Below are 20,393 nucleotides of genomic sequence, written 5' to 3'. Positions count from 1 at the left end.
AAGCCTGTCAGCTAGAGAGTGCCCATATACGGTACGTACACTGCTGCATAGCGATCGGCCCTGCCAATCGCGAGCTTCGTTCGCCTTACGCCATGCTCTTGGTAGTGTAGGTACGACGAAGCTGACCACGAAAGCAACCAAGCCAGTCTGGAGCCTTGCTTGGGGAGGCCATACGATGGTGAGTGTCATTGGGGGCTCGGGCTCGTACCCAGGCCGTGGCGCTGTTGGCTCCTGGCCTGACCCGTGATCGTGATGGCTGTAAGTAGGTACTGCGTCACCTCGGACGAGCGCCCGTATGGAGGCCCGCGATAGCTTGCAAGTTGGCGAAGCTTTGCATGCCGGCCCGCCAACATGGGCACATATTGCGAAAGTCGACGACTGTGGCCTGCCTGCCTTTGAAGAAGTGGAAACTGGGAAGTGACGTGACGGGAAAAGCCAGCGGATCCGAGGACACAAGCATGATCCATCATCCCGCACCAACCATCCCACGCCGTTTGAGTGCTCATTCTGGCGGTTAGGGGAAACACTATTTCGGCGTTAGTCTGGGCCCGATGATGAATCCGATTAAAGTGACTTCCCTTCCCGCGGGAACCCGGGTAGCCACAAAGTCGTGTCCGATGTTCGCTGCGTGTGTCTCTCTGTGAGTGGTACGGAATATGAAGAAACGATGGCAGAAATTGCAATTGTAAACGACGTCAAGAGTCGATGGCGGGCAGCTCGTGGTGAATGGACGACAGGGGTCTTGGGCGGGCACGGCGGGATAGTATTTGTTTTTCTGACCTGTTCTTTTCTTTCTCGATCTCTGTGAAAAGTCGTCTGTAGCATCGTTCACCGTCGACGATTTGGGGGTCTTCTTTCTTTTTCTTCATTCCGGGGAAACACCAGCTGGGTCTCAAGGCTTTGGAGGCTTCGGAGGCGTTGTCGAGGAAAGAGACATTGGCAATTGAGGTACGTACCGATATTCGTACCTACTGGTGTTCGTACGAGAGGAAGGTACGAAGACCGCATCAAAAGAATGGAAGGATCGACTGGGGTTCCCGAGGTACCTTCCCGACGCCTCCGTACTTGCACTTGCAACAACATACATTTCTAGACGGGATCCACTCCGAGGTACCCAAAGGTAGGTACAGATACTGCAGCGGTACATGACCTCGTGGCTGCAACCAAAAGTTAGGTATGATTCTCCCGCGCCCCCAGCAACCCAGCACACTCGCGCATCGTCACCCAATGTGCCAATCCATCCACTTGGGCACTGCTGCTTCACTGGTGCTTCAATGGCAGGTGCAGGTGGTAGACGGAGGTGTACCGCCGAGACTGAAGTGAGGGCAGGAACCAACAATTCGATGGCCTCCTTCCGTTTATCCCGTCTCTTCCATTGATCCTGTCGTCCGCCTCAAATCAATCCGTACCTTGCGGAATAATTCTACCAATCCTCCCTCACCTTCTGTCCTCTCCCACGCGCGTCTTCGCTCTCATTGGTTTCCTTCAACACTAGAGTAATCCAGCCGGGATGTGCGTTCTGGTCTCCCTTCAGCCAACCCAACTCTCAACTTACTGGAACTTGGATGCTGTCTACCAATTAACCACCCGGTCGCCTACCTATGCGGATGCCTCTTCTGCGCCCTCGAATTTGCCCGAATGATGTCAGAGTCTTTGAAGAGCCTGGCATAGAGATACAAACACCGGCGGTGACTTTATGTGTGGAAGCACCAAGTAGACTAGCGGTAGACTGATCAATGGTCACAGTCACACTCCTCGACGATGGGACACTGCAGCAAACAGTCAAGTGACAGCGCAAGCTACTTGACCCATTGGGATCCTCATGAGACCCGCACCAGCTGCAGCATAGAAGGTCAGGTACGGCCGTCTGTCCGTGACTCCATTTGAAGGATGGCGAGGCGACCTACCACAGTAGAACGTCTGCACAGCACATGGGCTTCCCCTCATCACACCTAGCCGCTGCATCTCAATGACTGCTACGTACACAACCGCATTCCGCCATGACACCGAAGACGGCCCAGGTCAATCTGGATGAACATGGCTGAAGTCGAATACCTAGGTCGGCTTGGTCGGAAAACCCTTACTTCTTTGCCTTACTCCCAGTCGTTGAACCCTCAAGAACCGTTCAGCCAGCAGCGATCGCGCCGGCCAATTTGGACGGATGCGGGCATGGTGTGGGTGTTGCCAGTGGTATGGCCCTCTTCACATTCCATCTAGAAGGAAGGGTGTTCCCACTCAGGCACACGCACCAGTTGCAGTGCGGTCGACGTTGCGTGCAACGAATTCTATCGGTCACCAGCTGCCGGCCACGTTCCAGCCGCAAGAGGTCGAGTAAAGAAGAATACCGCCCCGGCGACGCCAGCCAGCGGCACCACCATTGGCGGACGGGGTTTCAGCCCGCCTTACCTTACTATGCCATGCCAGCGAAGCAGAACAAGATGCAGAGAAGCCTTCTGGATACCCAGTCATGCCAGTCTGGCGTCGTCTTCCCGACTCGCCTATTTCCTGTCGTTGATTCTTACTTCTGACCGCCATGGAACAGCAAGGCAACTACTCAAAAGGCATATTCTGTACTCAAAACTTCAAACCCATCCGACGGCTTCTTCCCCGGGTGTCGAGACCAGTATCCGTTGCCAATGGAATTCATCGAGCGAGCGACATTGGCCTCTACTCAAGGTCCGACAGGGGGGTGCACTAGCCGCTGCTAGCCCAGTGCGCTCACCATCACCATTGTCGCAACATGGAACCTGTGTATCCATCAAGTAAGGACAGGCCGCGTTCTGCAGTCGAGGTACAGGCTTGGTACTAAGCCCACCGAGGAGGAACTGCAGGGCAGCACCACCACAACAGGACGAGACAGGAGACCATCTTTAACCCAAGGATAGCGCCGAATGGTAGCACGGGAGTGGACCGGTTTCGTCCCTACAAAAACAATTTACGGTATTGCTAACCGTGGGAGCAAGTCACTCTACCAAAAGCACCAAGTTCGTCGTTCTGATTTCCCAGTCACCGCTGGTGATGTATGAGCATAATGGTAAGGACCTCTTCGTCGCAATATCCAGCATGACCCGTTCGCGGGCGCAGGTATATCCGTACTTCTCCAAACGGGATGAGATGTCTTGCAGACAAATGCAACAGCGCAAGGGCGATGGATGGCGGCGGACCGAAAGTTGAGGTATTGAACATGTAACAATGTTACAGTTGAGACGGCGTGAGCTACGTTCGGGTGGCAGATCCACTAGCTACGGTCGAACTGGGACTGGGCTGGACCGGACAAAGCGGTTTTGCCCTTGATTGCCCGCCAATCCAGTCCTTGTTAAGGTTCTCGGCCGTGTGTCAAGTTTGGACGGATTGCCCTTCGTTCAAACAACTGGAAGCCGAAGCAATACGTCGGGCTGTTATGATTGCAGAGAATAACTCGACGGAAGATATGGTACCCACCTCCGGTCCCGAACAGGCGGACGGCTGCATCACTGTTTCTTTTCCCTCCAGAAGAGAAACATGAAGCAAAGATATCGACGAGCAAGACAAGAACGGCATGGGCTGCTGGGAACGATGGGACAAAGGCAGGCCATCACAGACGAGGTTTGCCACATGCTGCCTGTTCCCGTTTCCGTTTCCCGTTGAGCAGCCACCAGCGAGTGCCCCTTGGTTTTCTTCTCATCAATCTTATCATAACAGCAAAATGAAAGAGATGGAGTCATGGAGACAGAGGGACAGGAAGAACAAGGGGTAGCGACTGGGAATATGGAACTTTTCGTAGGAGTGGGAACAAGACGGAGAGGTGAGTAGGTCGGCGGGCCCAATCACCGAATGACAGGGGAACGAACTATGGGATTCGAAAGGGAAAAGTCAAGGCCAAAAATATCCATAGAGATACCACCTCCCTACTCGGTGACAGCACTGACAAAATTCAAGTCATCCTTTTCCGGTACGATGCGGACGAGAGGATGGTCCGGTAGCCTGCTGCGCAGCGGATGTTCTGGTTGTTCGTCTCACCATTTGAGCTGATTGGATTATGTTTTACAGTTTCTTTTCATCTATTACGGTTTCCTCATGTCCTTTGCTCAAGTTGTCAATGTCATCCTGTCAAAGTGGAAGTGGGTGGGCCTGGACCCCGTGACTCGGAGAACAAGCATACCTTAGTAATTGGATGATTAGGGATACGGATAGACAATAGACTATCCGTAAAGAGGGAGGAGGCAGGTGAAAAAGAGGCTCAGAGGGATACGGTGAAGGTTAAATGGATTATGGAACGAGGTGAGGGACCGCCCGCTATCGGATGCTATGCCGGGCTGGGCCCCCGGCCGGAAGTTGTCGTGTAAACCTCGCCCATGCCCAATGCTTTTCGAAATTCTCCATGGGTTATTACACATTGCCCACCTCGTCTTGACTCCTCGCACTATCGCGCGCAAGTGGTGCTTTTACCTCTGTGTTGTCTTGCGGCCACCGTTCGAATGTCTTCGCCCTTTGGCTTCCTTCTGCCCCCATGTGGCACCACGGCTGCGTGACTATGACTGGCCCTGACTGATCCAGTGCCAACTTACGGAGTACTACGTACAATCACATCTCATACGAAGCAGAACGCCAAGCACCGTCTTACCCAGTCGACTGTCTTACTCCATCAGGCCTCACCTCGGTCTTCCATTCTAGGTTTCCCCTCTGGTTTCCCCCTCCAAAGCTGGCTGAGGTGGGCTGGGCCGACATCAAGCGTCCATGTCTTTGGCGGCAAATGCGCAGAACAGAACAGAAACTGAACGGTACAAAGCAGGGCAGCACAGACTCAATGATTTGGGGTTACATCTTTTACCTTGACCTCGTCACTTTGTACTTTTCTTCATCTTATCTGGCTCACTCTACGTCTACGTACACGTTGCTTTCCTAAGATGGTGGTCTTCAGTCATCATGGCACCGATACAGCATGCGTACTGACTGGACTGGAGTGGTCGCCTTGGTTTTCTGACTTTCTGTACGGATACTGCGTAGACCTCAAGGCTCAAGGTACAGCAACATCGACGGTCCCCTTGGTTGATTTCGCACACCCCGACCACCCCTGTCGCTTCGGCCAAAAAGGTCAGAGGTACAAGAAGTACAGGCACCAGGCGTCCGCCAGAGTGACCAGACCCCCGGCCACGGTCGTTGGTCCAGCCAGTCAGAGCATCCGCTTGCCCTTGAGATCGTACCCATTGTGGGTCCCCTTCTTCCTCTTCTGCTCAGTCACTCCCTCCCCCGTCCCCTCCCTCCTTCGCTCTGGAGACTGAGCCGATGAACTCAGCAAAGTACACACCAAGTACCCGTTACTGGCCAGGCATGACACCCTGTCTCGCATGGGGGTGGGTACACAGTCAGGTACATATCGCCGCAGAAAACCACAGCGGTCGCTACAGTAAACCCCGATGGCTCCAGCGGTCTCTAGTGGTCTCTCCAGCGAGCTTCCAGTTCAGCCCACCATCGTTTCGAAAGTACCGCTTCTTGTACCCGCACTAATTACTACCGGTGGGTGGCCCTGCTGCGGTCCGGCCTGCCTGGGCTCTCTCTCCCACTCCTCAGTCCCTCTGCTCACTCCAAGTCCCACGCCCACGGCCCATTTGTCTTTTGGCTGGGGACCTGGGCTGGGCTGACTGGCTGTGCAGCCTGTGCTTCCTTTCCGCTACTCTCCTCTTGTCCCCGATCTCGACTTCCTTCCCTTCACTCTCATCTTCACCTCCTCCTCACCCTGTCGTCTACAAGGCTTCTCTCTCGCTTGTTTACCTACTGCGGTGAATCATTCTTTACATCCATTCTCCAGACGAAAAGGGCAAGCCTCGAGCCTCAAACCCCAACGCCCCGTCCTCGTCCATTCACTTCTTGCGAAGCCGGAAGAGTCCACATTCAACCTCGCCATGGCAATGTGACGTCCTGCCGACCCGCCCCATAATCCGCCTGCGATAATAATAGACGCAACTCAACCACCAAAACCCAACAACAACCTCCTTTTGTCCGCCGATACCCCGACTCGACATTCGACTCTACACTTGTCCAACTCTTAGTTCTACTCGAAATATTTGCTCGCAAGGCGAAAGCTGAGCCGGAGCATGCGAGGTGCAACCGATCGTCAACACAGCTGATTCGCGTGATCCGAGAGAGCGAGAGAGAGAACCAAGATGCCTTCTTCACTCAAGGTTCCGGAATCTGGCCTCATTCTTGAGAGCTCGGCCGCCTCGGGAAACCCTGTACCACCACAGGCTTTCTGCATCAATCTTTCTGACCATGTACTCGAGGACATGATCAAGTGTGTACAGGGTGGTGAGGACCTCCAATTGTCCTTGGGGAGCAGCCCAGTAAGTCCTACGCAACGCTATCCTTTGCCCATTTTCTTGAACCCCCTTCGAACAATTCATTTGTCCTCCCGACGGGAAGAGCTGGCACTTGTACCTGTATGCAAGGCGAGGAAAGCAGTGCACCGCTGCCCATCTGGGACATCTGCTGCCGTCCGATGCCAACACAAACGAGTCCCGCCCGCTAGCGGAAGCGCTGTTCGTTGACAGATACTAATGCTGCCTCGCTACCAAGACATTGCTCTACGGGTCCAGTTCCCACACCCTCTCTCCCATCTCCGCGACATTCTCACACGACCTCTTCCTCACGAAACCATTCGAATCGACGAAACGAGCTACACGACTACCACAAACCTCCTCACTATGGAAGAAGCTGCCCGGCTTCGAGGCTCCCAAGAAGGGCGAGCAGGCCAAGGCCAAGGGTGCACCTTCAACCTCGTCGTCCGGGATGGACTCAGATATAGAGAATCTGCAGAACTCCATCGCAGCGGCGACGGCATCGAAGAAGCAGTATGTTGACAGTGGCTGGGTCATGGTGGCCATGACACAACTAACAAGGGTAATAGATCAAAGGTCATGGATAGGCCGCTGCCGGGCACCAACAAGAAGCCCACGGCAAAGGGGGCCAAGTCCAAGTTGCTGTCGAGCATGGCGTCATACGGCAATGGTGGCGGCAAGTCATCGCCCTCAGGGTCACCGGCTCTGGTAGCCGTCAGCTCACCGTCGATAAATCCTGTCTACGCTTCTTCGCAACAAATCGTCGAGAAGTCCAAGGAGCAAAGATCTATGATTGTACATGAACTAGCGGTGCAGGAGCGGCCGGCCGACTACCTGGAGAGCCTATGGGAAGGCAAAGACGAAGATTTCAAGCCTGCCCTGGAGAAGGTGGCCCAGTTCGAGCCGGATACGCAGATGTGGGCATTGAGAAAGAACTACTGGAGAGAGTTGGACGTGTGGAAGTACGAATATGATACCCAAGATACCCGACAGAAAGCGATCGACAACGCAATCCGTCAATTCGATAAGATGCGGCTGGCAACAACGGAAACCGAGTGGCAGAAGCTTTTGCCCCGGGAAGAGCGAGGAAAGGGCAAGATCCTCAGCAAGTTGCAGGCAAATATCGCCAAGGCTTCCGCCGCACCACCTCCCAAGATCAAAGTCAGCGATGCGACAAGCGATAATGGCGACGAAGACGTTCTCAAGATGAAAGGCGGCGAGACAATGTCACGATCATCATCGAATCCGTTGCCGCCGAAACCGAAGAAGGCTGCCGACTCTCAGGTTAAGCGTCTCTTGTCTACGAACAAGAAGCCCGCGACGCCCAAGGCTGCGCCGACGAAGGCAAAGGAGAAAGCAGCCCCAGCTGGCAAGAACGGCCGGGTTCTCTCTGCAGAGTTTGTTACCAACTCAGACTCGGATTCAGAGTCTTCAGAGGATAAGCCGATGGCGAGCATTGTGGCTTCCAAGCCCAGGCCAGCGCCTGCAGCTGCACCTGCCCCCAAGAGAAGGATCGAACATGCACCCCCACCAAAGCCGAAGATTGCCGTGCCCAAGGCAAAAGCCAGACCAGTTGAGAAGCCTGTAGAGCGGACTGTGGAAAGATCAATTGAGAGGCCCAAGGAAAAGTCGCCTCAGCCTCCACGAGAGACTGCCAAGGCGGCCAAACCACAGCCTCCCAAGCGACAGAGGGAAGAGGAGGCAGACGACAGCAGCTCAAGTTCTGGCGCCCCCTTGGCCAAGCGTGCTAAGCCCAAGGCGCCCATCAAGGCGCCCGTCAGCCTCAAGCAACGGCCCGCAGAACCCTCACATGCATCATCCCGCAACTCATCTGGCGTCTCTCTCAAGAGCAAAAATACATCACCGGCCAAGTCATCGCCTTTGGCTTCGTCACCGCCAACGAACGCATCGGATCTTGAACACTCAGCACCACCCAAGAAGCGCAAGGCTATGGAATCTTCCGACTCCAACGAGAGCGCCCGGACCAAGCAAGCCCCTAAGCGTCAGCGCGGGCTCAGCCCCGACCTGGTCAGCAAAGCCGCGCGTTTCAAGGTGTTCTATGAAAAGTATGAGGCTCTGCACTGGGAGATTGCAGACATGCGCAACCCACCCGAGGACAAGATGGCGGATCTCCTCGACATGCGCCAGCGGCTGAAAACTCTCAAGATTGAGATTTACAAGGAATGCCCGCCTCCAAACAGCGTCCCCAGCAGCGCCCCCATCGCGGTCGCTTAGGGAGGGACCAAGAAGGACAATTGCAAACTGATTGAACGGCCGCTTTCTAAGAGCAACGTATCGACGAAGAAGACGGCGAAAGAAGCCCCAGCCAAAAAGGCGAAGGCGCAGAAACGTGTTTTGGGATTTCTTTGGAAAAAGCGATAATTTTTCGGGACATCTCAAGAGAGTCCTCGACTGGACGGCCACTTGAAAGCATCAGCAACAGCGAAATGATTTTCTCACCTTTTTCCTTTTCTTTTCACTTGGGCTGGGATTGCATCACAGGGGACGGAACGGGCATTGGCGACCAGCATATAGGATTGCATGGAATCTGGAAAAAAAACCAGCCAACTGGTAAACCGTGGATGCGGGCCAGGAATATTTCCCTTTTGGAGATATTCATTTTCTTGTCTTCTTCATTTTGATTGATACCAGGTGGTAGTCAGCTACACAAAACAGAACAGTATCCAAATGAAAGTCATTTGAACGATTACATTGCCTGACTATGACTGGTTGATTTGAATTGAGACTACTGGTCCTGGTGATACCCGCAGCTTGAGTCGACAGCGGTGATGATGCGGTGTATCCTGAAAACGAGGCGGCGTTTGTTCATACAGGGTGTCAACGTCATGACGGGACCCCCGCCCCCTGGCTGCAGACCTGCAAATCCTTGGCTGTTTGTCCTGTCGAAAACGGCCGTGCGCCTACTCCTTCATCTCTCCTCCATTTTCTGGATAATACGGGGCCGGATATCCGTACAGATACTTTTTCTTTTCTTTTTTTGGCACGCGACGATTGCCAGGCTGGTGCTTTTCATGATTGAGATACTTACAGTTGAGGAGGAAGAAAATGACCGATGTGATGATTTGCGAGGTTTTCTGATCTGATCTGACCTGACCTGACCTGCCTTTGCTCGCATCGTGACATGGAGGTGGCTTCCCAAAATTCTCACCCGTTGTTCCGCAGGACCAGCGGTAGTTTCCGCTTAGGAGGGAGGTTACGACTCCACCAGAGCTCCCCGCAATTCATTAAAATGGGTATTGGGAGATTTGCTCTCGGGGTTTGGGTGGGCAAAGCAAGAAAAGAAGAAGATGTGTCAGCGGAGATGGATTGTTCTAGTATTTTTGCTCGTTTTCTTTTTGTTCTTAGAAATCGGGGTTACAGGAAGATGAGTGCTTTGGGGGAGGGGGGGGATCCCGGCTTTTGGTACTTTGCTTTCTTACATGGTAGAGACCTTCCTTACGTGAGCATTTTCGTTCCTCGTCGCTTCAAACCAAGGGGAAACTTGAATGTTTCTTTTGTGGAGGAGAGCATCTCAATTAGCTGCGTGCGAGGCTCTCAAGTCTCAACGCCTTAACTTTTGATCCAGATCTTGTTGGAGATGGGGATAGGAGGAGGGGGGGGGGGGGGGGGGGGGGATCCAAGAACCTCACACGTACCTACGCATGTCTCTCGATCTTGTCATTTGTTCCTTCTCTTTCTTTCTTCTTTCCCGCTATCCAGATCTAGTCTTCCCTGCAGGCAAACAAGCAAAGCCAGATGACAGATTGGGTTTTGCCCCATAAAGAGTTTAAGCAGAAAATGAGTTATCTGCAAGGCACCTTGTGTGCAAACTTGGTGGTTTGCTTTGCCCACCCGCATCCTGCGATCCTGTCCTGCAGCAGGTAGGATCCCAATGAAGAAAGTGAAAACCTTTGGGGGGGGGAAAAAGCAAACCAACATCGGAATGTACGCCGCCAAAGGCATCAGTGACCCTTTCCCTATGGAACGCTTTATCCGAGGTTTTTGTCCAGCAAAGAGACAGGAAAAGCTTGAATGGGCGGGCATGTTCCTCTACGATCCTTCGATGTGTTGGCAGGCTGACGGGTATGAAGTCACAAACTTACCTTTCCTTTCCGTACCTACAAGTCACATTTCTACTTAGTGTACTCCGTAATAGCGGGGGGACCGGAAGGTGTGGGAGGTGGAGGAGGAGTCCCGGGTTTGCCAAGCCAATGCTCCAGCCTCCAGAACCCCCACACGTACGCCGGCGGCTCCCGGCCCGCCCGCCGTTGGGTTTTATTTCTATTTAGCCTTTCCCGGGGTCGGGGTTGTCTGTTTTGTTTTGTTTGGAGGTGTGGCGGTTGCCACCCGGTGTCCGATGTTGCAATGTCACGAAAACTTTACTTGGGAGATCACACGTCATCCTTGTCGGCTATGCCGCTACTGATATGCAATGCTCAAAAGCGAAAAAGGCAGGTTTGTTTGAGATGGGGTGGTCCGTTGAAAGGGCAAGAGAGGAAATCATGAAGGATGCAAATATGGAAGAGTTGAGAGAGACTGCCCCGTATTCTCTTGCAAGCTTGCAGCGAGATGGGGTTTGTCCATCGTGAAAGAAGGTCTCAGATTCCATGTGATTTGTATTGAAGACTAAGCTGACTTTCAAGTATTGACAAGAGAAAGATGTACAGATCCCCTTTAGATATATGTCCGAAAAGCTAGTTTGCGGGTCTTCTCATTTATCTTGAGTTGAGGAACTCCGAGGGTGGAAATGCAAATAGACAGATAATGGTCCGGTACCTGAGCCTTATCAACAAGAAGAGCAAATATGCAGCATTGCCTAAACAAAGACGAGTGGAAACTTGCAAGATGAAAGAAAGGCGCAGAGAGCGATTTGTCTTTGTGTCCAATACCATGCCAAGCTGCAGAAAATCGACGTGCGGACTCCCGTTTCTCGACAGCTAAAGACTTCTTTCACATGATGGAATTCCAAGTTGTGGTCATCTAGCCTGAGAAGAAAGGAATAGGATCGTTCGCAGGATGGCAGGGTATCTCCAGCCATTCAAATATGTCAGATAGCTCCCCCCCATATCACCGCTCCCAGCCGGAGACTCTTGGACTTCGAAAGGAAGCAATCTCAAGCTTCTGTTGCGAACCAACGTCACCAACAAGTTTGCCACAACGTGCAATGTCTCGTAACCTGTACGATCCTCCTTTCCACTACAGCCCACGAAGGCCCTACCCAGCGCGATACCCTGCGCCGCCCTCGCCGCTTGAGATTGAGGCATATCTCGCGCCGTACTATTACGTGCGGCCGCCGCACGAACGGGCATCCTCACCGATCATGAGCCCCTTATCGAGTGGTCGACACCGAGATGACAATTCCGGAGCCAGGGAACGCGGTCGCCGTCGAGGCGAAAGCAGCGAAGACGAAACTGAGCGCGTTCAAAAAGCCGTGGCAAGCCTCTCGCTCGTTCAACAGGCTCCGCAAGACCGTGAAGCCGCTGTCCGGTCCCGCCAGTATCGCCTCATTCAAATCAGGCTATTGCTAGTTCAAGTACATGACCAGCTTGAAATTGCACACGAGGTCTACGACGCAGCGTTCCAAAAGTTCCTGGGGCAGGTGGAGAAAATCAAGGAGTCCAGCCCAGCGACAAAGAATCAGATATGGGTCGACATGATATCGAAGGATACAGAGAAAGGCAAGAAGGAGGCGGACAGGGAAAGATCGCCGCCGCCGCTCAACTTCGATGCAGCAATGGCGCAGGTGGAGACATGTTTGCAGTCACTTGAAGGCGCTCAGATGAATAACTCGCCGCCAGCTTCAGGCTTTGACGATAAATCACCAGACGCCGAGGGCCAATTCAAGGTGGTCGTTGACGCTGTCAGGGATATCGTCGACCTGGCCGCAAAAGCCCCAGAGGAGAATCTCGTTTGCGAAGATCTGGTGGAGCGCCTCGATAGAGCTCGGAGTCTGGCCGATACCACTTCTAACGTCTGGAGAGCCGTGCTATCTAAATTGCCGGCTAGAAGCATGGGAAACACAAAGTCCAAAGATCCAGAATGGACCGCCGGTAACGAAGGGCAACAGTCGGGATCTTAGAGCCCGTCGTGAGTGATGCGGTAGGCAATGGTCAAATCCTAATGCGTCGTCGATCGCTTCTTGCTGGAATTGTACTGTACTGGCTGACGTGGAAGTTGGCGATTGGCGTCTGCGGTAAATGTGTCGGTCAAGGTTGGAGTTTGAGGTGAAGTAAGGGAGACATAGACTACATTGTTAGGAGGGCATATTTCTTCGTCAGTAGTATCCTTGGTTCACGAAGCCGAAACCGCAAAAAAAGATGTATCTTACCTGAGAAGAAAAAAAGATGAAGCACCGTCCTCAACAGAATGATCGGAATTGAATTGTCAAGTCCCTGGCCAGCCGAAGCCAGCCAGGATCCAGACGCTGCGTATCGCACTCAAGTGCTCTGCACAATCTTTTCGCAACGGCTCTCCCATAGGGACACCGAGTCCAGAGCTCATCTTCCCCCTCTCCCCAGAGGGAATCAGGGTATACATGAGAACGGCCCGGGCCCTGCTTTTCTGATGCCAATTGCAGACGTGAAGTCACGCCAGACCCTCGCGGGCAGACCCGTCATCCCGCACTAGGCAGGCGACATTGGGTGAGTGGTGTGAAGAAGTTACTCCGAATTTCTCATATGCCAGTTTGGTAGAATGAGAGACTTCCGCTTGCGCGTACATCTCTCCGTTTGTAGCATAGAAACGCAGCGTTGAAGAGGACGGTGCTTGAAGAAGGGAAAAAAGAAGAGGAGTCAGACTCTGCGCGGAAATTGGCGCTTTATATATGAATTTTTTGTGACGTGGGGTTGCAAGGGTCTTTGGCGGCAGCCTTGCAAATGAGGCTAACCAATCAGTGAGCTGGTTTGGCAGGTACCTCCGGAAGGAAAGACCCCTCGAAGCAACCCCCCACCTGCCAGATCTGGATCCCACGTTTTATGGGTCCCGAAGCTTAGCGATAAGGATCCTTATCGCCCTGCCGCTGTGGTTCCTGCGTGAGGTCCCTTTGGTTTTGTATTGGCGATGGGGTCTTTGGTCAGGTCCAGACCGCTGCACAAAATTTCCGTGACGCTGAGGCACATGTCCCCCTTCTCACTTTCTCGTCGACGACGCACCTTTTCTTCTGGTCAACGTTATTGCTTAATTTTCTTCTCTTTTGATGCGGATTCTACCGGATTCAGGTGTTCATAGTATACGACTGCACGTAGATTCTTAATCCGCAACCATGATACTCGAACCGAAGGACTTCCCGCAGATGTGGCAAAAGCCGTCAAGTGATGACTTACTCAGCACGCTGAAGCAACTGGAACTTAGCCCTCCGGTATGGAGTCACAAGCGCAGGCGATCTGATATCATTCATGAACAAGAGGCCACGGCGTATTTCCGGCGCGAAGTGACGATGTACCTATCGTCCATCATCAAGAGCGGCCTCTCCTGGATTGAGGACGATGACAAGAAGGAGGAAGTATGGTCAGAGGCTAGCCGCAGGATGACGGAACGATGTGGAAGAACCGGTACGTGTTGACAATGACTGCTGCCTTTCCTGAACTGCGCAGCCTCTAATGCCGCACGTAGCCATGGGCGAGATTACTCGGCGATGGCCCTTTAGAGAAGAGGACCTCACGCCGACCTTTGAGCTCATCATCCGGGAGCCGCCCCTGACCGGCGACTCACTTGGTCTCAAGACCTGGGGGTCTTCTTACGTTCTCGCCAAGCACTTGCCATCTATTGGTTCGACAGCTCTCTTCCGGCTCTTTGACGAATCTCTGGGCGAGCCGCGGCCATCTATCTTGGAATTAGGTTCTGGCACAGGCCTACTTGGACTTGCGGCGGCAGCTTTGTGGAAGGCTCATGTAATTCTCAGCGACTTGCCAGATATCATGTCGAATCTTTGCCATAACGTCGAGGCCAACCGTGCCACGGTGGAGAAGCTGGGAGGTTCATTGAACGCTGGTGCACTTACTTGGGGTGGCTCAGGGGATGAAGAAGTTGATCAGGATTTCTTTGGCAAACGAAACCAGTTCAAGGTACGTGACTAGTGAAAATTGCTACGGAGAGAGTGCTAATCTAGCCCATAGGTTGTCCTCGCTGCTGACCCCCTTTACGACGACTGTCATCCAGGGCTTCTGGCAGGTGCATTTTCTGAGCAGCTATCAATTGCAGACGATGCTCGCGCAGTTGTAATGGTCCCGCTACGAGACGAAACCACCAAAAAGCTTCTCAAGGCTTTCCGAGATGCTATGGGAAGCCAGGAAAACCCTCTACTATGCATTGAGGAAGGAACACTCGATGGCCAGGATGACTGGGGTGAAGACAAGGAGGGCACCGACGTGACTTGTTGGTGGGGAATCTTTGCACGCAAGCAGCAAATATGAATACTAGAGGCGCAATCGGCGAAATGATCGAGTTTGAAGACGACTCAAGACATAGATTAGACGATGGATAATGGCATAGGCCAGCCCTCGCATTTTAGAATTAGATCTAGACAAAACAGAATTCAATGATAGATGACTCTGATGCCTTGACATACAATAATCAGGTGCAACCAACTTTACCGTCCGTCCCAACCCGTTGCCGTGCCGCGTGTCCAGCTCACGGGAGGCTCCTTCCCCCAGGAGAACCTCCTTCCATCTTCTATGTATACCTGTGGCCCTGAATCACTGCCTCTTCAAAAATCACTCGTCCTTCCCTCTGAGAAAACTCGTGGATCACTCTCCTACGGTCCTTTCTCCTCGCTTCCTTACTTCCGAAGTTTCTCACTTCTGAACTTCCTTACTTCCAAACTTCCAAACTTCACACAAATCTTCTTCCTCTTCTCACACACTGTCCCAAACAATCCAACCCAAGCTATCCTATCCACGATACACGGCCTCTCGGTATGCACCTGAGACACCTGCAAATACAGCAAACAAACGACTAACCTTAAGGATGGTCGGTCAAATCACCTATACTGAGGAAGAAATTATCTTCATTCTCCATCACAGCCTCGTCAAGGACAAGGATCATAAGGACACCTTGCGCGAGTACGAACAGCGATTCAGCAAGACTCTCACCATGGCTCAATTGAAATACGTCAGAGCCAAATATGGCCATGATCCTGAATTCGGGTAAGTTTCCTCCCTCGACACTACTACCTTTTGGCCTACGCCTCCCTTACTCTCTCCTTCTTTGCTTGGAAAAACGTGAAGAGTGCCACGTTCTGATAATTTTTTGGCAGCACGGCAATGATCAATGGACAGGTCCCGGACAATGGCGGTAATAGAAAGACTGCGGTTCCATCTCCATGGCAGTAAGTCGGTTCAGCTTCTCGGGAGACGTGACCCAAGTTACTAATTTCAATCAACTTAGGGAAGCAATGGTTGCACCCATCCAGTGCGAAAACGATCAAAACGATCAATCCTTCACATCTTCTACGAATGAGGATGATTCAGTCTCTGAGGATCACATGCTGCAGGTCCTGGCAAGCTATGTATACAATTCTCCCTCAGAGGCTCCCGGGAAGCTGGCTTTGTCCTCCGACGAGGTACAGCAGGATGAGCAGGCGCGCATCGACGCAGAGGAGTATGCTGCTGCACACGAAAAGATTCTGCAGATGTTCGAGGAGGATCCCGACCGCCCGTATGGTGTACAGCCTGTTCAGCAGCACTACGAGCAAATGCTCTTCCCTTCTACAGTGCAGAAGCGAAAGCGGGATGAGCTTGAGGAAGCGGGTGATGGACCGATCACAGCCCCGGATTCAGGCTTATCTCCTCCAGTGCTTGAAGGACCTCAAGAGAGCATCCCGAAGCGTTTGAAGACCCAGCCGCAGGAGACATACTCCCAGGAGCTCCCTGCTCAGTATTTATCCCCGATGCCAAACAACAACGCACCCCAGACGACCGGACACGATGATGAAGCGTTGAACCTACTCAATGTCAATCTTCCCGAAGTCCCTGTAACCCCCGAGAATCTGAGAATGAGCACAGATCATGTGCATGCAGACCCCAGTTTGTCACCCCTGACAAAGCTTCTCAATAGCATCGACAATGAGTATCCTCAAGGACCAACAACTGACAGCTCGTTTTTCGCACAGCTCGATCGCCCGATGGACCCATCTGGCTATAGCACCGTCAACTTCGAGAATACTATGTTCCAAGAACCATATCCATCAGCTGCTCCCACTTGGACAGGGGCAGACCCAACGATGTGCTCTGCGAGCCCCAGCCTCAACTTCTCCCAGTCCACGCAATTTGCGCCATGGGAAGCACCCTACAACGAGGAAGAGAGCAACTTCTGGGGTACCCAATCAGGCACCTGGCAGGGCGTGACTGGTTATGATACCGCACCGGGATTCAACTTAGATCTGCTCGTTCCACAGTATACCCAAACTTCTGCACCTTATGCATATGCTGAGTTGATGGCCAGCGGCAGCGGAACACACCAAGATTCCGGAGCCTTAATTTCTGCGCAGCAACAAATCGAAGGCCAGAACGTCGCTAGCTTCTCTGGCGGCATCAGCGTCGACTGGAACAACGTGAGCAATGCCGAGTGGGAAGAACTGTTCATGTACAGTGCAGAGCCACAGGGCCATGCCGACTATTCTCAGCAGTTCTTTGGTCCTCTCGAGTAGAGCTACGATCCGCATTTTTCCTTCTTGCATACGATCTCTGAGTTACAGTTCACATACAATTTTTGTCGCCTAGAACGCAACAAAGCATCACATAACACCTTGCCTACTTTCCAATACGATACCCCCTTTCTTCCCTTTTTCAGCAGATTCCTCCTTTTTGACAAACTCCTCTTCGACAATGAACTCACCATATTTGGACCTTCGGTACGCAGGCACGGTAGCTTGCGAATAAATAGATAGGTAGTTGGTGGTCATTGCAACATAGACTATAAGATGATTTCCTCCTAGATTGGCCACAATATCCATTGTGACATGTAATGTAACGAACGACGCTCCCAGCCTGCCTTGTTCTCATAATGACATTGGAAAAGACGCACGATTTTCTAGCCTCCCATTGTCCAAGCACCCAGCGCCAAAATCCGTCCACGATGGGTATCTAGTGCAGTAGAAACGAACAGACGGGCGCTCTCCCCCAGGTATGTTGTGTGTTGTTTTGCATATTGTTTGTGTGTATGTGTGCGTCTGCTTGAAACTCTGGCCTCTCCAAGCAGGCTTTTCTTCGCAATCGACCTACCCGCTTTGCTCTGCCTTGTGAGGGTGGTAAAGTAGGCTGTAATAGTGGTTTTCGTGGGGAAACCCCAAAGAACAATGCAGTTGGAAAAAAAAATCAAAACAAGAGAAATGGGACAAGATTTGAGGGAAAGTAGGCGTTCAGACCACGATGGTTGTTGATTTCCTCGACTCGCCCTCCTCTGGTGGGAAGCCAAACACGAGCCTGTACAGGTCGCGCAAGAATATATACTGGCTAGATCTTTGGCTCATGTAGTGAACGCTTTTGGCCAGGTCATGCGCCGAGATACGTTTGCCATGGGCCGGAAGCAGCGAGGATCCCCTGAACGCCGAATCGGCATGCACGAGGTTCTTGTAGTGCTGTAAAAGTGTCGAGTGCGCAGGCAAGGACCCGAAGGAGCCCGTGGGCATATGCTTGACAAAGGCTTGGAGAGCTGACTTCTCGGCTTTACTGTCAAGAGCCGGGTCTCGAGTAAAGCCAACGTTCATGGCAGCCTTAATGACGAGGGCTTTGATGCGGTTGCTGTTGCTGTCCTCGCCTGCCGTAGTCGTTGTTGCCGTGCTTGATGTCTTGTTGCTGCTTTGCGAGTAGCTCGACAATTGCGAAGCGCTGCTTGACCACCGTCCCCCGCGTCCGCTATCAGATGTTGTGCCTAGAACAAGAATATTTGGCACTCGGGGTGAGGAGCTCTCTGGAGAGATCGGCGTGTCTTCAAATTCGGTCACGGGAGTTTCAGGAACTGGTGGCGGCTTCCGTGGCCGTTCCTCGGTCAGGCTTTTGTGACTTTCCCTCTTTGAGTATGATGATCGGTTCGACGCTCTGCTCTCACCTCGAGCAGGTTGATCATACTGCTGCTGATGGCCGAAGAAGCTCGTCTGGCTCGGTCGTGGGGTGTTTCGGTCTGGCCGCACTTGAGTCCACCCGTCTCTGAAGAGGTCGCAAAGCTCCCAGCATGCCTGTACCGCAGAACACAAGAGCTCCTCGTCAGGAGCTCTTCCGTCACGCTTATTCTGTCTCAGACTGAAAAGCATCTCGGCAAGTGACCAACACGCCTTCAGCAAAGAGTCCGTCTCATCGGCCAATTCGCTTCGCTGTTTCATCAATCGATGGCAAAGAGTAATATAGAAATCTAAAGTACGCTCCCGGAAGGGTTCTGGGAGGTTCTGGATGTCCTGAGCGCTATAGAGACTGGATCATGGTTAGCTAATTTGTCTAACCCTTGTGGATCTCTGGAATGGGCTCACTGGTTATTCAGTTCAAAACTGACTCTCAAAACAGAATCAGCAACTTCATCCTTCCTCTGCCGGACGTCGAAAAGGGACTGGCAAAAGTCTCGGCAATGATCGAGATTCTCTCGGACGTGGTGATCATAGTGGTCTTCGTCGCGGTTGTCATACAGGCGCTGGCAAAGCCTCCAGCACGCCATCCAAGCTTTTTCGTGAGCATCGGGAGTACCTGAGCTATTGAACATCCGTGTTCGATGAATCGAGCTCAAGTTCGCTAACGTGTTACACAATGTCCAGCACTCTTGGAGAGCGGTTCGTAGAGCCCTGATTTCCGAATCCTCCTGAGGCAAGGCAGGGGTAGCGAAGGGCTCTTCGTCGTAATTTTCGGTATCGGTCTCTACTTCTCTAGCCTCGTCGATTTCTGTTTCGCGTTAGCCCATTCAGTCGTAGGATGAGTGTGTGGAATATACAAACTTTCAAGGCTGCTTGTGCTGCTAGACCTTAGCCGGGACGACTCATTAAGCATGTCGTGGAGGTCTTGTGCGCGTGGTGTGGCGCTGTCTAGACTGTACCGAACGGGCCGGATATCTGTGGAGAGAGGAGGTGGTGTAGGCAGTCCAGGGGATCTCGACTGTTCTAGCTCAGTACTTGAATGGCTTCAGGTGAAGCTTTTAGGCAGCCGTACCTTAATTGCATGATCAGTGACGGATGGAAGACTCATTGTATCGGTCTTGGGTGATGATCTCGTGCTGCTTTGATCCGGCTTTACTGTCGGCTCCGTAGAGGCCTGTCCCAAGGTTACTCTCTGCCTGTTTGGGAAAGAGTTTCCATGAGATACTTACCCAGCTATGGAAGCTTTCCGGCGCATGTATGACTGATACGGCTTCTTCACTGCTACTCTGCCGCAAATGATCGGGAATGTTGGTCGAGAGCATCATGAGCTACGATGGGTCAGTCACGCTGCCTGCCTTGGGAATGGCATCCAGAAGACTAACCTGAGGATGTGGTGCCGGATTGGTAACATTAGGCCGGGCCTGAACCTCCTCCGCCTCTTCGTCCTCGATTTCTGTTGTTTCAGTACCTGTTGAAGTGACTGGTGAAGGTCCAACAATATCGCTGGGGCTCATCAAGTTCAAATTTGTCGACGGAACTCTCTGAATGGAGTTGGGGCGCAGAGAATTGCGGCCGGAGTGATCTGAGGCGTTCGAAGACCTATACCCACATATAAGCTTGGGAACTACGACACCGTACGACCATAATTGCTTACATGCTGGCGAAAGGGGATTGAAAAGAACCGTTGTCGGGAGATGAGACAGACATATCGTTGTGATGGGAATAAGCAGATATTTGACTTCCGATAGACGACCGGAGGGGGGCTTCGAGTGCCATCGTCAGTCTCTCGACTCGTTCGTATGCGATAACCTTCCGGCACCGACGCAGGTAGTGATGGAAGTCGGCCGGGCTGTCCAGCAGACTGGTATTCGGCGGCTTTCAAAGTCGAGAATGCCTCGGGAGCCCCACGCAGTTTGCTTTCTGGTCGGTTGGGTCTACTCCTAGGCCGCACTGGTTAAATGGTGTTGGTCGTGATCCTAGAGGCCGTCGAGGCGAAGGAATAAAGCTGTGCTGGAAGGTCTCGT

At 52.6% G+C, this 20,393-nt stretch overlaps 6 protein-coding genes across 6 annotated transcripts; 5 read left to right on the top strand and 1 right to left on the bottom strand.

Moving 5' to 3' along the window:
- Positions 1 to 6,143: 6,143 nt before the first annotated feature.
- On the top strand, positions 6,144 to 8,549 carry CLUP02_13607 (uncharacterized protein; the record flags this gene model as incomplete). The annotated part of the gene is made up of 3 exons (XM_049292545.1): positions 6,144 to 6,320; positions 6,553 to 6,827; positions 6,884 to 8,549. 3 exons carry the CDS (start codon positions 6,144 to 6,146, stop codon positions 8,547 to 8,549), a joined length of 2,118 nt encoding a protein of 705 aa, XP_049149691.1.
- Positions 8,550 to 10,112: 1,563 nt separating this feature from the next.
- CLUP02_13606 (uncharacterized protein) lies at positions 10,113 to 11,255 on the top strand (the record flags this gene model as incomplete). Its single annotated transcript, XM_049292544.1, has 5 exons — positions 10,113 to 10,135; positions 10,200 to 10,404; positions 10,471 to 10,581; positions 10,646 to 10,888; positions 11,013 to 11,255. The coding sequence occupies 5 exons, from the start codon at positions 10,113 to 10,115 to the stop codon at positions 11,253 to 11,255; spliced, it is 825 nt and encodes a 274-aa protein (XP_049149690.1).
- Positions 11,256 to 11,478: 223 nt separating this feature from the next.
- On the top strand, positions 11,479 to 12,393 carry CLUP02_13605 (uncharacterized protein; the record flags this gene model as incomplete). The annotated part of the gene is made up of 1 exon (XM_049292543.1): positions 11,479 to 12,393. One exon carries the CDS (start codon positions 11,479 to 11,481, stop codon positions 12,391 to 12,393), a length of 915 nt encoding a protein of 304 aa, XP_049149689.1.
- A 1,182-nt stretch (positions 12,394 to 13,575) lies between these two features.
- Positions 13,576 to 15,238, top strand: CLUP02_13604 (uncharacterized protein; the record flags this gene model as incomplete). Its single annotated transcript, XM_049292542.1, has 4 exons — positions 13,576 to 13,864; positions 13,926 to 14,377; positions 14,429 to 14,691; positions 14,890 to 15,238. The coding sequence occupies 4 exons, from the start codon at positions 13,576 to 13,578 to the stop codon at positions 15,236 to 15,238; spliced, it is 1,353 nt and encodes a 450-aa protein (XP_049149688.1).
- Positions 15,239 to 15,278: 40 nt separating this feature from the next.
- Positions 15,279 to 16,959, top strand: CLUP02_13603 (uncharacterized protein; the record flags this gene model as incomplete). Its single annotated transcript, XM_049292541.1, has 3 exons — positions 15,279 to 15,457; positions 15,568 to 15,639; positions 15,699 to 16,959. The coding sequence occupies 3 exons, from the start codon at positions 15,279 to 15,281 to the stop codon at positions 16,957 to 16,959; spliced, it is 1,512 nt and encodes a 503-aa protein (XP_049149687.1).
- A 711-nt stretch (positions 16,960 to 17,670) lies between these two features.
- Positions 17,671 to 20,076, bottom strand: CLUP02_13602 (uncharacterized protein; the record flags this gene model as incomplete). The annotated part of the gene is made up of 5 exons (XM_049292540.1): positions 17,671 to 18,709; positions 18,775 to 19,177; positions 19,595 to 19,697; positions 19,752 to 19,968; positions 20,024 to 20,076. 5 exons carry the CDS (start codon positions 20,074 to 20,076, stop codon positions 17,671 to 17,673), a joined length of 1,815 nt encoding a protein of 604 aa, XP_049149686.1.
- Between the last annotated feature and the right edge of the window lie 317 nt (positions 20,077 to 20,393).

The sequence above is a fragment of the Colletotrichum lupini genome, chromosome 7 (assembly GCF_023278565.1).
Source record: "Colletotrichum lupini chromosome 7, complete sequence".
NCBI lineage: Eukaryota > Fungi > Ascomycota > Sordariomycetes > Glomerellales > Glomerellaceae > Colletotrichum > Colletotrichum lupini.
This window is presented reverse-complemented; position numbering and strand designations above follow the sequence as displayed.